At 33.8% G+C, this 14,434-nt stretch overlaps 3 protein-coding genes across 4 annotated transcripts; 1 reads left to right on the plus strand and 2 right to left on the minus strand.

The window, feature by feature from the left end:
- On the plus strand, positions 2,356–4,209 carry LOC104753993 (E3 ubiquitin-protein ligase dbl4-like). Its single transcript, XM_010476157.1, has 4 exons — positions 2,356–2,616; positions 2,940–3,685; positions 3,771–4,026; positions 4,120–4,209. The coding sequence occupies exons 1-4, from the start codon at positions 2,455–2,457 to the stop codon at positions 4,207–4,209; spliced, it is 1,254 nt and encodes a 417-aa protein (XP_010474459.1). The 5' UTR covers positions 2,356–2,454.
- On the minus strand, positions 7,475–9,309 carry LOC104752173 (putative F-box protein At2g19630). Of its 2 annotated transcripts, none has more exons than XM_010474234.2 (2): positions 8,219–9,309; positions 7,475–7,772 (listed from the first exon to the last, which is right to left on the minus strand). In XM_010474234.2, the coding sequence occupies exons 1-2, from the start codon at positions 9,249–9,251 to the stop codon at positions 7,750–7,752; spliced, it is 1,056 nt and encodes a 351-aa protein (XP_010472536.1). In that variant the 5' UTR covers positions 9,252–9,309; the 3' UTR covers positions 7,475–7,749. The 2 variants fall into 2 exon arrangements, with proteins under 2 accessions (XP_010472536.1, XP_010472537.1); XM_010474235.1 differs by lacking the exon at positions 7,475–7,772 and having other exon boundaries at positions 7,908–8,481; positions 8,561–9,309.
- On the minus strand, positions 12,162–13,553 carry LOC104752174 (F-box protein PP2-B11-like). Its single transcript, XM_010474236.2, has 3 exons — positions 13,205–13,553; positions 12,682–12,800; positions 12,162–12,600 (listed from the first exon to the last, which is right to left on the minus strand). Exons 1-3 carry the CDS (start codon positions 13,445–13,447, stop codon positions 12,189–12,191), a joined length of 774 nt encoding a protein of 257 aa, XP_010472538.1. The 5' UTR covers positions 13,448–13,553; the 3' UTR covers positions 12,162–12,188.

Here is a 14,434-nt window from a genome sequence, read left to right on the forward strand (position 1 = left end):
ACAAAGCCTTGTTGCATATCAAACATACGCTCAAATGCATGTCGCCCTCATGCTCGACGCCCTCATAGTCGACTCACTCGCGCTTGCCACTCTCACGCACGACTCACTCACGCTTGCCACTATCATGCTCGACGCCCTCACAGTCAAACGCTCTCACGCTAACTCTCTCACGCTTGCCACTATCATGCTCGCAGCCCTTACAGTCGACGCTCTCACGCTCGACTCTCTCGCGCTTGTCGCCCTCATGCTCGATGCTCTCACACTCGAGTCTCTTGGCACTTACCTACAGCTTGGTGCCGACCTCCAGCTTGGCGCCAACCTACAGCTTGGTGCCTACCTCAAGCTTGATGCCAACCTCTACCTAGGTGCCTACCTCAATTTCGGTGCCGACCTCCAGTTTGGCGCCTACCTCAAGTTTGGTGCCGACCTCCAGTTTTGTGCCTACCTCCAGCTTGGACGTGGAATGCGAGCGTACATCATGAACACCCATCTTAGGAGTTGACCTTGGAGCTCTCCCCAATGGTACGACAAGCGCCGACCTAGAATGAGGATTTTTCGAACTCCGGGGCATCGTGCAGCGTCCCGCCGACCTCAATCTGCCGATCTCGCAAGAACCAGCCTCAGCACTCATCAATCCTTGTCCACCGACCTCTCTTCACCTCTCGACCCCGTTCGACAATGATGATCTCACTCTCGCCGACCTCAGTCTCACTCTCGGTGGAAACCTCAATCTCACTCTCGGTGGCGATCTCAATCTTGACGACGACGATCTCAACCTCGACGACAATGATCTCCCTTTAAGCCGAGCTCAATCTCACTCTCGGCGCCGATCTCAATCTCACTCTCGGCGTCGAGCTCAGTCTCACTATCGGTGGCTACCTCAATCTCACTCGCCGATCTCAACCTCAACCTCGACGATGACGATCTCACTCTCGCCGACCTCAATCTCACTCTCGGCGCCGAACTCAATCTCACTCTCGGTGGCGACCTCAATCTCACTTTCTCGCTCGCCGACCTCAATCTCGGAGACCTCAAACTCATTCGCCGACCTCAATCTCAAGCTCGCCGACCTCAATCTCCGCATGCCGGTCTGGCTCAATTTCTTTGATCCTTGGTTACGAACTATGTGCGGCAACTCCGTCCTCAACCATTGCAGATCCATTATCAAGCACTACACTCTGTAAAAACGTGCTCAAGGCGCATAACATCTAGATGAGATCCACGCTCAACGCTCCACGCGCCAGGCGCCACGCTCCGCAAAGACGTGCTCAAGACACATAACATTCATACAAGCTTCGCGCTCCAGAACAACACACTCAACGCATACAACATCAGAACGAGCTCCGAGCTCAACAAAAACTATCGCTTGAACCATCACCGCACAAAGTTAGATCTTCTTGAAGCAGTCTGGAACGCCTAACGCCGAGAAGGCATATGTTAAGATTCAAAGTACGCCCGCCGATCGCAGAAATATCTCGCTCGCCGGACTAAGGGGGGGACTATTGTTGGATATGGGCTTTGCCCCATATGCCAACTCGGCCCAACAAAGACTCACCAGAGATAGAAGGAAATGGGCCAACCTCGGAGGACAATCTCGGGATTTCACACAGAAAACCCTAGAGTGCTCTAACTCTACATTCGCTTATAAATAGCTCGAGACATCTATTGGAGAAAGGATCCTGACCCGCAGACAATACCTACAGAGCAATACTTTGCATCGAAAACTGCTATTGTCTTTCGTATAATTCATTCTTGTTTTCAGTTCGTCACTTTAAGCTTGCTAGTTCGCTTGTGAACTAACAAGCTCTATCTCGACTCGTTTTAAGTGACGATCTCACGTTTTCCCCGATTAATAAAAGAACTTGCTTGCTCTTTTCCACAAAATCTTTATTTGTTTAAACTGTGTAATCCCCGGTACAAACAAAGGTTTTGAATCTGATGATTTGATATGTTTACCTTTTTTCTTTTTTTCATTTTTTCTAAGTTTACATTACAAATATCATAAATGCATATGCATATTTAATGGAAATTTAAAATTTACTGAAAAACCAATTGATACTAAACCAAAACGGTTACAAATACCCCGGTGCTTTTATTATATCAAGCAATTAATTAGAAGTTTAATTGGCAACTTCTCAAGCAAGCTTTAGGAGTAGTCCCTCTCTCTTCTAATTCTTCCTCTATGTATATATATAAGTTTTCATAAATTCACGAGAGAAATCAACTTGAAAAAACTAAACAGACATGGAGGAGAGACACGATCATCAAGACTTGAGTTCTTCTAAAAGACGGCGATTAGATTCCACGACAACCGGAGATTTCCCAAACCCTAAAGATGAGGGTTCTTTTGCGGCGGCAATTTTTTTGGACAATGTCACCTACAGATTGTACATCAAGGGTTTGGTTTGTGATGAGACGAAGGCTGCTGGATTTGGAGTTGCGATTTGCGATGAGATGGATAATTTGTTGTATGAGATTAAGGAATCACTTAGGGACTCTGATATTAGCCGCACAGCTGTAGAGGTCATGGCACTGATTCGTGGGTTAAGTGAATCCTTCGACTTGGGGATTAGAAACGTCGTGACTTATTGCGATGACTATTGGATTTACCAATCAGTAAGTGTTTTCTCTTCTTAGTTATTGCTTTGGTTTAGTTAATTGTGTCGAATGTGTATAGGCTTAGGCTATATTGTTTTGTCTATAGCTATAGGTGCGTAGGTGGCATGTTACAATATATATTATCTATATGGTAACATGCATATCTAGTTCTGTGAGTGATCAAATTGTTTTGTTTGTGTTGTTTATATGTATGATAAATATATAACGTAAGCTTTTATACAAAAGTCTTGATTATTGTATAATCCCATAAGAGTAACGAAGATGATGATATAATTAATGTCTTAATTAGTTTAAGAGAATGCATCTGATTTACGTTGCAGTTAATTGGTAGAGGGGAGCCTAAGAATATTGATCATCTTATGGAAGAAGCTCAAAGCATTCTAGAAAACATGTCATGTAGTGACGCTGAGTTGATTGCCCTGGACGATGTTAAGTTTGCTTTTAGACTTGCAAGAGAGGCTATAGCTTCTCAAAGCAGCAGGAGCAGGAGCGTTGATGTCAATGCAAAACACGGAGAAAATTGTGATATTTGTCATGAGGAAACCAATGAAGAACGCATGTTCTTTACAAACAAATGCCTTCACCGTCATTGTTTTTCTTGTGTGAAAAAGCATGTGGAAGTGAAGCTGCTTAGCGGAATTGTGCCCACATGTCTTGACTATGGATGCAAGTCTGAGCTCACTCTTGAAATCTGTAGCAAGGTTTTAACATCTAAGCTGATTGAGATGTGGAAAAAAAAGATGAAAGAGGATTCGATTCCGGCTGCAGAGAGAATCTATTGCCCATATCCAAGCTGCTCAATGCTGATGTCCAGAACCGAGCTTTCTAGTGAAGCTGAGCAATCCAATGTTAAGTCATGTGTCAAATGTTGTGGACTCTTCTGCATTGATTGCAAAGTACCATCGCATACTGATTTATCTTGTGCTGATTACAAGAAACTTAACCCTGACCCTTTAGTTGATGACTTGAAGCTAAAGTCTCTGGCAAACGAAAATTTATGGCGTCAATGTGTCAAGTGTAGGCACTTGATTGAACTTTCTTATGGCTGCAACCACATGAATTGCAGGTATATATCTATATATTACTCGGTTAAGCTACTATATTTGTATACTTCTATTTCATAATGTTTTCTTTGTGTATGCATTATGTAGATGTGGATATGAGTTTTGTTACCAATGTGGGATTGAATGGAAGAAGGACCAAAATACTTGCCCTTCTGGTTGCCGAGGTATTGGCAATGGTGATGATGATGATGATGATGATGATAATGATGATGATAATGATGATGATGATGATGATGATGATCATGATGATGATGATGATTATGAAAAGGGTATGGGTAATTACTATTTCGATGAAGATGGTGTTCGTTGGCGTAACTATGAAGAGTTTCTTGATAACGAAATCGTAAAGTAATGTTTCGCTTTCTTAATTAACTCCCCTTTTGATTCCTTTAAACCCTCATTGTTGTTATTTGGCTAATGAATTTGGTTATTGCAGCAACCACGCGACTCTGATGGATGGATGATTATTGAATTTCCTTCTCCTGAGCAGTTTTTTATTGAAGAAGGCAATGGTGATAGAAATTAATGACGACAATTGGGACGACTACAACAACTATGGGGGTTTAACCGATTCTGGCGATGAAGGAGGCTTTAATGAGGGCGTTTTCAGAGAAATACTATTCTCTTTAATCTCTGTTTGGATCAACACAGAGATTAGAGTTTGTTTTGGAACACGTTGCATCTTTTCTTTCATTTATGATCTTTTGAGTTTTTAGGACACTGTAGTGGTGTACAATTCTATTAGTAACATCATCTTTGGGCTTTTTTATTTATAATGATGACTCTTATTTTTCATCATACTCAATTTTCTAATATTGTACGCAACAAAAGCTAGAGCCTGTAGAAAATTTCATCAAACTCAATTTTCAATGTTTTCATCAAACGAAAATGGATATCATAATTTTTGTGATATAATAGGGAAAAACAATAGTGTAAATTTGAAAAAAAATACCTTTGTTTTTGTAGTAAACACGGAGATTAACTTTTCCTATAATTATTCAAATCCAAAAAGACAAACACAAACTAAGTACGGACAAGTTTTGGAAAAGCAGTTCCTTTGACATCATCCTCCAAAATAGACACCACATAAGGCGAAACCAAACTCTAGTGAATAATAAAACTCAATGGTTAAAGTAAAAACATAGTTTTCTAAGCCGATGGAAAAATACCCTCTTTTTGTTTACATTTTTGAGAAATATCCCTGTTTATTATCCTTTCAAAAAATATTTTCAGATATGTAAAAGTAATAAGATAATCTTACTTAAACAATAATAGTTAACCAAAAACAATATTTTAAATATCAAATCAATTTTTGGGAAGTTAAATGATTATTTTTTACAAAGCTGTTACATATAACTAACAATTTTAAAAATTTATCTCTTATATATAGCTATTCTATATAAGAGAATTATAGAAACAAATATTAATGATATTACTATTATTTTCATAAACAAATTTTTATAATTTAGTTATCTTTATTTTTAAGTTTTAAGTTTATGTTGTACATCAGAATTTAGTATTTAGTTAAGTAAATATGTTTAATTATATGGTCGACCAAATTTAGTTTAGTAATTTTTTTAAAAAAATCTAGTTTGTTTTGTGGACCAATGAAGTTTGTGATTTTATGTAGACAAGCTAGTTCAGTAATGGGTAAAATTTAGATGTTGATTTTTTTTTAAAAGATCAACTGAAATATTTGTAGTCTTGACATACGAGGAAATCTAAATTATGTTATATGATGGATCAAGTCTTCAATTTGTATTGACAAATTTAGTTTATGTTGTAGAATACTGTAGACTAAATTTGGGTGTTTAGTTTCTCTAGAAAATGTATGATTCATATCGCTAATCAAATAAGATGATAAATTATATCACAAATATATATAGTTTTTTTTACTTTGTAACATTAATTTGGTTGTGTAGGTTCACAAATCAAAAACCAATAGAGAATAAGCGGAAGATAACAGAGAGAGGGTTAGAACAAAAATAAACTAAAGAGTAAAGGGTAACCGAAACTATAGTTTATTCCAAGAGAGAACAACGCATATTTGTTTGCTTATATTTGGTCACCTCAAATTCCCAATCTATTTAATTATATGCATACTATATATAGTTCATGATGGACCAAACTTAGATGTTGAATATTTTAATTTCTTATAAAAAATCCAGAACCTTGAAATATGATCTAATTCAATCTGTTTTATATTGTGGAGACAAGTTTCATTCATAATGTGGATAAAATACTATACAAAGTTAAACTAAATTGTACATATATGCTTATTTTTTGCTTATACTTTACTTATGTTTTGATTAGATTTTTTTTATTTGTTTGTCTATATTTGTAAACAGATTTCTCTGTACCAACTGCTGCAACCATTTGAACATAAGAAGTAAAAAATAACCAAAACTATGATTTACTTCAGAAAAAAAACAACTGATATTAATATGTATACTTAAAAAAAAACGAGAGAAACAAAGTAGATCATGAAGCCATAAATGAAGCAATTCAAACAGATTTCACCTTATTTGAAGTTTATCTAAAGTGGCTTCCAGTCGTGAAAACAGAAATAGACGAGTTGAGTAATTCACAAGTCTGGATAACATCTGCAGGAAACAATGAGCCAAAAGATCTCAGTACGATAGAAGTTGGCTGGCATGTTTGGAATAATATAGGTATTGTTTTGTAGTGGAATTCCTTCCCTAATCAGTTAATTTAAATCATATACATGTGATTAATACAATAAATAATTTTGATTATTCAACAGTTTAACTGTGCTAGGGTTATACAAGGACAACAAGCCAAGATTGTTCATTTATTGGACGGTACGTCTGCTTCTTATTTTTTTGCACTTATTTCACATTTTCAAACAATCAGCATGTCTATGAGACCGACTGGTCGAACATAGACGAAAGTCGGCTTGCCTTTGAAGAAAGTGAATAAAATTTCTTAATAACACAGACTTTAGTACGTACAAACTTTCATTCTCTACATATATAATAAGTTTTGTTAATAATACAGACTTTAGTTTGTAAGTTATCATTTTTCCAATTTATTTTTAAACTTATGTTAAAATAGAAAAATAAGATTCAAAATCAACCCGTACTTGAATTTGATTTTTTAGTCTTTGTTAGAATCCAAAATATACAAAGAGTTTGATAAGTTCTAACATATTTTAAGACCAAAATGTAATGCTGGATTTGGGGTTGTGATTAACGACGACAGGGTGAGTTTTTGTGTGAGATAAAGAAACCATTGAGCAACACCACGATTAGCCGCAAAGGAGAAAAGATCATGGGACTTATTTGTGGTTTAAATGGATCTCTCGGTTTCGGGTTTACGAATGTGGTGATTTATTGTTATGACCATCGTATTTCCTCTATCCCAATATATAAGATTTTTAGACTTTTTTCTTTGTTATAATTTATAAAAAAATTCAAGTTTCTATGCATTTTTATATTAATTTAATAATTTTGGACTATTAAAATTCTCAATATGTTTTTCTACTGGTTGAATTTTGTTAAATAATACAATATTTATTGTTTTTTAATATTTGTGCATTTAGCCAAAAGTTCTTATATAATGGAACAGAAGGAATACACACCAATATGTAAGTGTTTTTTTTATATTACATTAGCATGAAGATCTTGGTTGTTATGTTACATTAATTAATGTTTTGGTTGCTGCGAGTTGATTGAGAGAAGCATAATAAAAAGACTGCCCATTTTGTGGAAGAAGTCGAATGCCTTAGAGAAAAATTGACTTCTAGTGAAGTTGTTTTGGTTGTCCGCAATGATGTTAAGTTTTCTTATAGACTTGCAAGATAAGAAATAGACTCTCAAAGCTTACGCAGTAGCGTAAATGTGGAGGAGGCATCACATGGAGAAAATTGTGTCATTTTTCATGAAGAAACCGATGTTGAGGGCATACTCTTTACTGACAGATCACAGATGCATTCACCGTCATTGCTTTTCTTGTGTGAAACAGTATGTGGAGGTAAAGTAGCTTAACTGAACTGTGCCCACATGTCTTGACTATGGATGCAAGCTTGAGCTCGCCCTTGAAAGCTTTAGCAAAGTTTTGACATCAAAGCTAATTGACATGTGGAATTAAACATAAGATGAAGCACAAGCGAAAATCTTCATTCAATTTGTATTGTTTTGCAAATATTTAAGTTCAAGGTTAAGAATATCAAAATCATATATTTAAAACAAAAACTGTATATAATTGTTATAACAACAAATCGTTTTATTATTATTACCCAACATATACTGTAATTCTACAATGAAAGTTTAATCCAAACTAGCTCTTGCGACCAGTGCTACAGAGTCTCAAGCCAAAGTAAGTAAAATCTTACACACTTCATATAAACTTCACATCCTCCACATAATCTACGAATAAATGAGGTATCGTACGAGTCTGAAACGATCCAAATCCTCGGAATTCAACTTTTCTAACAATGTTCATCTCAATATTGTAATAGACAATATAATAAGGGTCACATAATTCATACGGCGACAACAGAATCTCACACGTACCAGTCATTCCAAGAACGCGCAGCTTGGTGCTTCCGACCATTTTCCTCCATGGAATAGGCAAGACGTAGATACGCTTCGTCCATACATGTTTCTTGTCATCCTCAAGAACCCACAAATCAAAACTTTTAGTAGTGCTTCCACTAATTTTCCGGGAGTTGGAACACTGAATCACACCCAATCGACCCTTGCGGTTAACCAATCTCGAATCAAATTGAATCTGTCTCATCCCTTTAGGTTTGTGGATAAAGCTCAACTTCTCGAACCTAACATCGAAACAAACAATCACAACATCATCTGGATAGCTACCAAAATAATACAAAACACCATTGATACAAATCCCACCATCAAACACAGGACGATAAGGTTTCCAAGATTCGACCATTCTCCAATCCGTTTTACTACCATTTCCTAACGTCAGAACATAATGCTCTCCAAGAGTATTCAACGGATGGTGCGGTGACCAAGTAGTGCAAAACACCTTGAATTGTTTCTCAACCGGCTCATATCCCAAAACGCTTCTAGACCACATCAGATTCGATTCCGGTTTAGGTAGAGTAACAGATTCACCTGTGATTGGATTGCAAATCACAAGCATCCTTCGCTTATCTTCGATACAGAGCAATCCACGAACAGGTGGAGTGATCTTAGAGAAACGATCGATTTGTAGATAAGTATGGTGACGAGTGGCTTCGAGAGACGACGAGTCCTCGTGATCTTGAGGTGAAGTGAAGAAAGGTAACCGGTCTTCAATCATGAAGGCGAACAGAATCAGAGGCTGGTTAGGTGACTTGGTCAGGAACAGCTCGTCGAAATCGGAGCTGCGGAGTGTGGCCGCCCAAGATTTCGACACGCGGCGACAGTTGGGGATTGATTTTGCTGGCAGTCTCGAGATGATTTCCGTAAAGACATCGGGTGGGATCGAATCGGAGAGTGAAGAAGAAGAAGAAGAAGAAGGTGTACATGTGTTGCATTTTGAAATGGTGAGACGATCATCATCATCTGAAGCGAGCTGCTTCAGCTTTAGCTTTTTCATGGCGGATTTAGAAAAGAGAGAGAGAGAGAGAGACCTAATCCCTAAAACATGATTCCGTTTTTTTTTTTTTAGTGAGTGACCCATTGGGTTTTTAATTACTTACATTTTAAGGCTTTACTAATTCACACAATTTGTTTGTTTTTTTTTTTTAATTTTCTTTCCAAAATCCTGTCACGCAATAAAGATGACAGTCAACAAAAAAAAAAAACGTTTTTAACTGATTTGATTTAAATTTTTTAATTTCCTTGAACACCATTTTAATTCAACTTTTTTTCTTTTCTTTTAGTTTGTCCAAAAAAAATTACATATATTAGTGTGTAGTTGTGTACTGTGTGTACACTTAACAAAATTTATACACCCACGATCACCACAAGCTATATGCCTATATCAGTTATATTTTTGCTCATATTTCTATCTAGTAAAAGTATGTTCAATGTAAAAATTTATATAATAATAATAATTTGAAAAATGCAACTGACAGTTGCGATTTTTTGTCGTATCTTTTTGTTATAGAAATATTTTTTGGAAAAAATCATACGGTTGTGTCGGTTTATCGTAGAGTTGTATCTTTTACCATAAAAGAAAATCATATGATTGTTTCTGTTCATTGTAGAGTTATGTCTTTTCACCATATTTTATTTACAACTTTTCGTTTCAATAATTATGTTTATCTAAATGTTTATATCTTTTGAACTCTCTATATATATATATATATATATATATATATATATATATATTTGTCCTTTCTTAGATAACTAACAAATCAATGAATCATTGTCCGCTGACACAAATTTTATGTTCCATGCTGAATCTAAATAGTATGAATTTCAATATTCAATATCCAACATTATTCTATAATCTAACTAAAGATTTTAGAAATGATTATAGTAATATAGAAATTTAATCAGCTTTAATTATATAACTTATAGGTGCATTTATTTATCGTAACTTTCGTAAAATATGTATTTTTAAAGATATGGCTATTTCATCTTTTATTCTTAGAAGTTATGTATTTTCATTATAATTATTAGTTGATAAATTTTCACTCAAGCTGAAATTTATTTTATTTTTAAAATTATTTTATCAGCAAATTGCATTTACTTATTATAAACATTCGTTTGATATTCTCACTTAGGAGTTAGGACCACTTCGTCATAATATTTATTTATAAGTAATATAACTATCAAAAACTGTTACGAAAATTGTTACTCTTTACAATAATTTTTTATACAAAATTTTATACTTCTAATACATAAAAATTATAAGTAGAGTTGCATCGATTCATTATGACTTTCATTTAATAATTTTTAATTAGAGTTGAATCTTTTTACTATACTAGGTTTTGAACTCACGCTACGCGTGGCTATATTTGATATATTTTGATGAAAACTATATATGATCGATAACGGTAGTAAAATATTATCTTATTAAAAATTTAAATTAGTATTAAGGGAAAAGTTAAATTTCAGATAAACAAATTTTTGAAATATAAAAATCATTTGTGTTATAAAATCAAATCTGATAAAAAATCATGAATTTAACTCGGCATCCAGGCGAGGCGAATTAAACTGATGACCTCACATATCTTAAACCATTTCTTTGATCACTAGAAAAACAAAACAATTTTATCATCATGAATTTAACTCGCTTTCATATTTAATTGATTGCTACCACCTATGTTTTCGTGTTTTTTATTCAATGTTTTCTTATTCTTCATATTCTTTCTTGTCATTTTTATTGTCAAATTTTGTGGTAATCGTCATCATTACTTTAACCGTCTTGTTTTTCGCTATACTCTTTTTCTTCTTTATCCTCGTCAACTTCTTCACTTTCTTCCACTAAAAAACCTTTTTTAGACTACCACAAAACTTGTTAATCCATCAAACTCCAAGAACAAAATCTTTTCTTTTCTCATAAAAATAAAAAATTAATGAAAAATATCAACTTGTCTATAAAATCATACATAAAAATATGTATTACAGCTCATAATATTTTAAACTTTTAAAAAGTTTCGAAATATAAATTTTGAACCTTTTAAAAAGTTTCAATATTTATAATATTTGAAACTTTTAAAATTATAATATTTAAAAGCTAAGAACTTTTAAAAGCTTCAATATTTATAATATTTAAACTTTTAAAAAGTTTCAATATTTATAATATTTGAAACTTTTAAAATTATAATATTTAAAAGCTAAGAACTTTTAAAAGTTTCAATATTTATAATATTAAAACTTTTAAAATTTTTAAATATTATAATTTATTTTTTGAAACTTTTAAAAGTTTTAATTTGATCAAATAAAAAACCGGATGAAACCGAATAAACTTTTAAACTTGGACAGCTGATAAATCAAGTTTTTCTGCTCATTCGTTGTTGGAAGCATATTAATCTTATTTATACTGGTTCTGAACCATTGTCTAAAAATTTTCTAGCCGATGTGGGATATTGTGCATAGTTTTTTTATTTTCATAAATTTAAAATTTTCCTTTTTCTAAAACATTCTGGAAATTTAAAAAATGTTAATGAATGACATGTCAAATCCTGATTGATTGTTTAAAATAATTCTTAATATAGAAAATTCAGGAGATTTTAAAATATGTTAATTAGTGAAGTATCTAATCACAATTGGAGGTTTAAAATCCTATGTGAACACCTTTAGGAGCTTATAGCTCCTACTTGTTATTAGTATAGATTATTTTTATTATAATTTTTAATTTTGATGATTGTGTTTTTTAAACTCAGAGCTATATATTTTTAATATTTATGAAACTTTAACCCTACTTAATATTTTCTTCCTTTGAAATAAGTTTTAGTTTTATTATTTAGCATATATTTTTAAATAATTTTGTAATATATAATTCTAAATTTAAAATTTAATCTAGCTTATTTTAAAATACTTCATCACGGAGATCTGAGTTCTATTTAATTCTTCTTTTGAATTAGCCAGTAGGATGGGGCATAGGCCTAATCTCAATACCAGAAAGAATAAGGCCTTTCTTTACAAAAGGGTTCGTCTCCTTGAGGCTCATCTCTATCTCACCCATATCCCCTCTCCTTTTGAAGAAGTGTCCCAACTCCACCTCGTACCAACCATCTCGTCTCATAGCAGCGCAATGAGATTCTTCAGTGTCTGGATTTTGCAGGAGACTGACCAGGGAAGGCTGAACATCATCATCAGTAATCTCGGTGACAAGGGATGCCTCTACAGGCTGGCGAAAACCGTATGGAGTATCGTCCCACTTAAAGACAAGGTAAGAGGCGTAGAGGGTGTCATCGGAGAGAAGGCTCATGTTAATCTTTCCAGTGATCTCAAGCCACCATACATAGATCAGATCAGCCACTTCTAAGAATCTGTTAAGAAGGAATGACGCAGACGAGGAGGTCAACGTCTAGACAAGGATAGGAAGGTAGTTTGTATGGAAAGAAATAGACCTGGTATTAGGTAGAGTGATCCACTGCCAGTATCTTTTGTCATTCCCCCAAGCAATACTCAAGGACCTCGCTGCCATCATGTAGCACTTTTTACCACTCTTTCTCTCCAGAGAAAAGCTCTGCTTTGGTTACATATATAAAGCAGTCAAAATATGATATCATAGAGGAAAACAAAAAAGGCATTCCATTGATCATCTTGAAGATATTATAAAGCCCAGTAAATTGATTACACAAGTTATGGATCTTTGACTACAAGGTTACATACGGAGATTTTCCTGAACAGAGCTTTTAACTTTTGCAGAATCATCTACTTATTAAGTATGAAGATGAAGATGAAGCAAATCCATTCGACCATATATATATATATATATATGTATATACAACGTTGACTAGCTAGAATAGACAAACTTGGTTGTGGCAAAATGAAATACTTTGAGATATTTTGGAAAGTCTGATATGTATAGTAATACAAAACAAGATAGAAATCAGATCAGATCAGATCAGATTGAAAAAAGAAGGTTACCAGATGGGCGTCGTTGAGAAGAAGAGGGTTATGGACGAGGGAGAAGAAGAGTTGTTTCCTGGTGGGAAGACCAGCTGGTGCCGCAAAACCAGCGGGGAAATCAGACGGTAAGAAATGATTCCAGACATTGTCGAATTCTGCGGCGGATCTGAAGATCCTGGAGACCGCCGATGAGCGGCAAACGTCGGCAATCGTTGTCAAGGAAAGGATCTTGGCGATGCAGTCCTCTGGCAGCTTATTCATTTGCTTGCTCCTAACTCACACAGATTATCTTTTTATTTTTCTCGATTAATATGTTTGTACTAGGACTCAGATATGAGCATCATCAGTGTTTATATATATACTAGTATAGTCCCTCCTCAGAGATTTATAAATTTAATAAGTAAGACGTGGAAGTCGTGCATTTAACTTAAGAGTTAAGATGGATATACACTATCAAAGTTAACTTGTGATGAAGCACACCTGTCTTTTTCTTACTTGGTTTCCAGATTTTGCATGACTAGAGTAAGGAAACCATCCACGTGTCCACATTTCTTTGCTTCCCAACTATTTTATTATACTGTATGTAATTTACTCTTATCCAGGTAAATCAATTTAATCGTTACATTCGAGACACTTGTGATGATTCTCTACTAGGGGTGTATTCAGCTTCACGATTTGGTGTAAAATTTATAAATTTTATATGATTTAATCATGAATTTAAAAAAAAAATATTAAAATTTACTATTATTGAACTAGTAATTTAAAAATCTACTTTAAAATCTACTGTTATTCAAAATAATTTGTAGATTTGGATTTTAATAACTTTTAGAAATTTGGGAAAATTTGTTTAGTTTAAAATACAGAAATCCAAATCTCATTATTTTAGATGACAATTATATATGATTGATGACAATTATGAAATATTTTATTATATAAACCTTAGTTTTTAAAGTTAGTAATTCATATAATCGCCACATGTGTCAAGTTTATCGATAATATTTTGACATGTGTGAAAAAAAATTATTTAATAATTATAGTAAAATTAAAAAATTAAAAAATTAAAGGATTACAATTAATATTTTTGAAAGTATATAAAACCAAAAAAAATATATTATATCACTAATTCTAATAGGAAAGATATCTATTAGATTACTAATTTCAATAGGAAAATATGTGCAATTAATAAGGAAAATATTTGCAATTTAATTATAATTATTATTTATTATAATCATATAGTAAAAATAAATT

The sequence above is a fragment of the Camelina sativa genome, chromosome 16 (genome assembly GCF_000633955.1).
Source record: "Camelina sativa cultivar DH55 chromosome 16, Cs, whole genome shotgun sequence".
NCBI classification, from domain to species: Eukaryota; Viridiplantae; Streptophyta; class Magnoliopsida; order Brassicales; family Brassicaceae; genus Camelina; species Camelina sativa.

Coding starts and splice junctions, on each gene's coding strand:
- LOC104752174 (XM_010474236.2), bottom strand. CDS start 13,447: ATGAATAAGCTGCCAGAGGACTGCATCGCCAAGATCCTTTCCTTGACA. Junction 12,801..13,204: donor TTCTCAACGACGCCCATCTG/GTAACCTTCTTT, acceptor TAACCAAAGCAG/AGCTTTTCTCTGGAGAGAAA. Junction 12,601..12,681: donor ATCACTCTACCTAATACCAG/GTCTATTTCTTT, acceptor CCTTCTTAACAG/ATTCTTAGAAGTGGCTGATC.
- LOC104753993 (XM_010476157.1), top strand. CDS start 2,455: ATGGATAATTTGTTGTATGAGATTAAGGAATCACTTAGGGACTCTGAT. Junction 2,617..2,939: donor ACTATTGGATTTACCAATCA/GTAAGTGTTTTC, acceptor TTTACGTTGCAG/TTAATTGGTAGAGGGGAGCC. Junction 3,686..3,770: donor TGCAACCACATGAATTGCAG/GTATATATCTAT, acceptor TGCATTATGTAG/ATGTGGATATGAGTTTTGTT.
- LOC104752173 (XM_010474234.2), bottom strand. CDS start 9,251: ATGAAAAAGCTAAAGCTGAAGCAGCTCGCTTCAGATGATGATGATCGT. Junction 7,773..8,218: donor GCGCGTTCTTGGAATGACTG/GTACGTGTGAGA, acceptor CATGTCAATTAG/CTTTGATGTCAAAACTTTGC.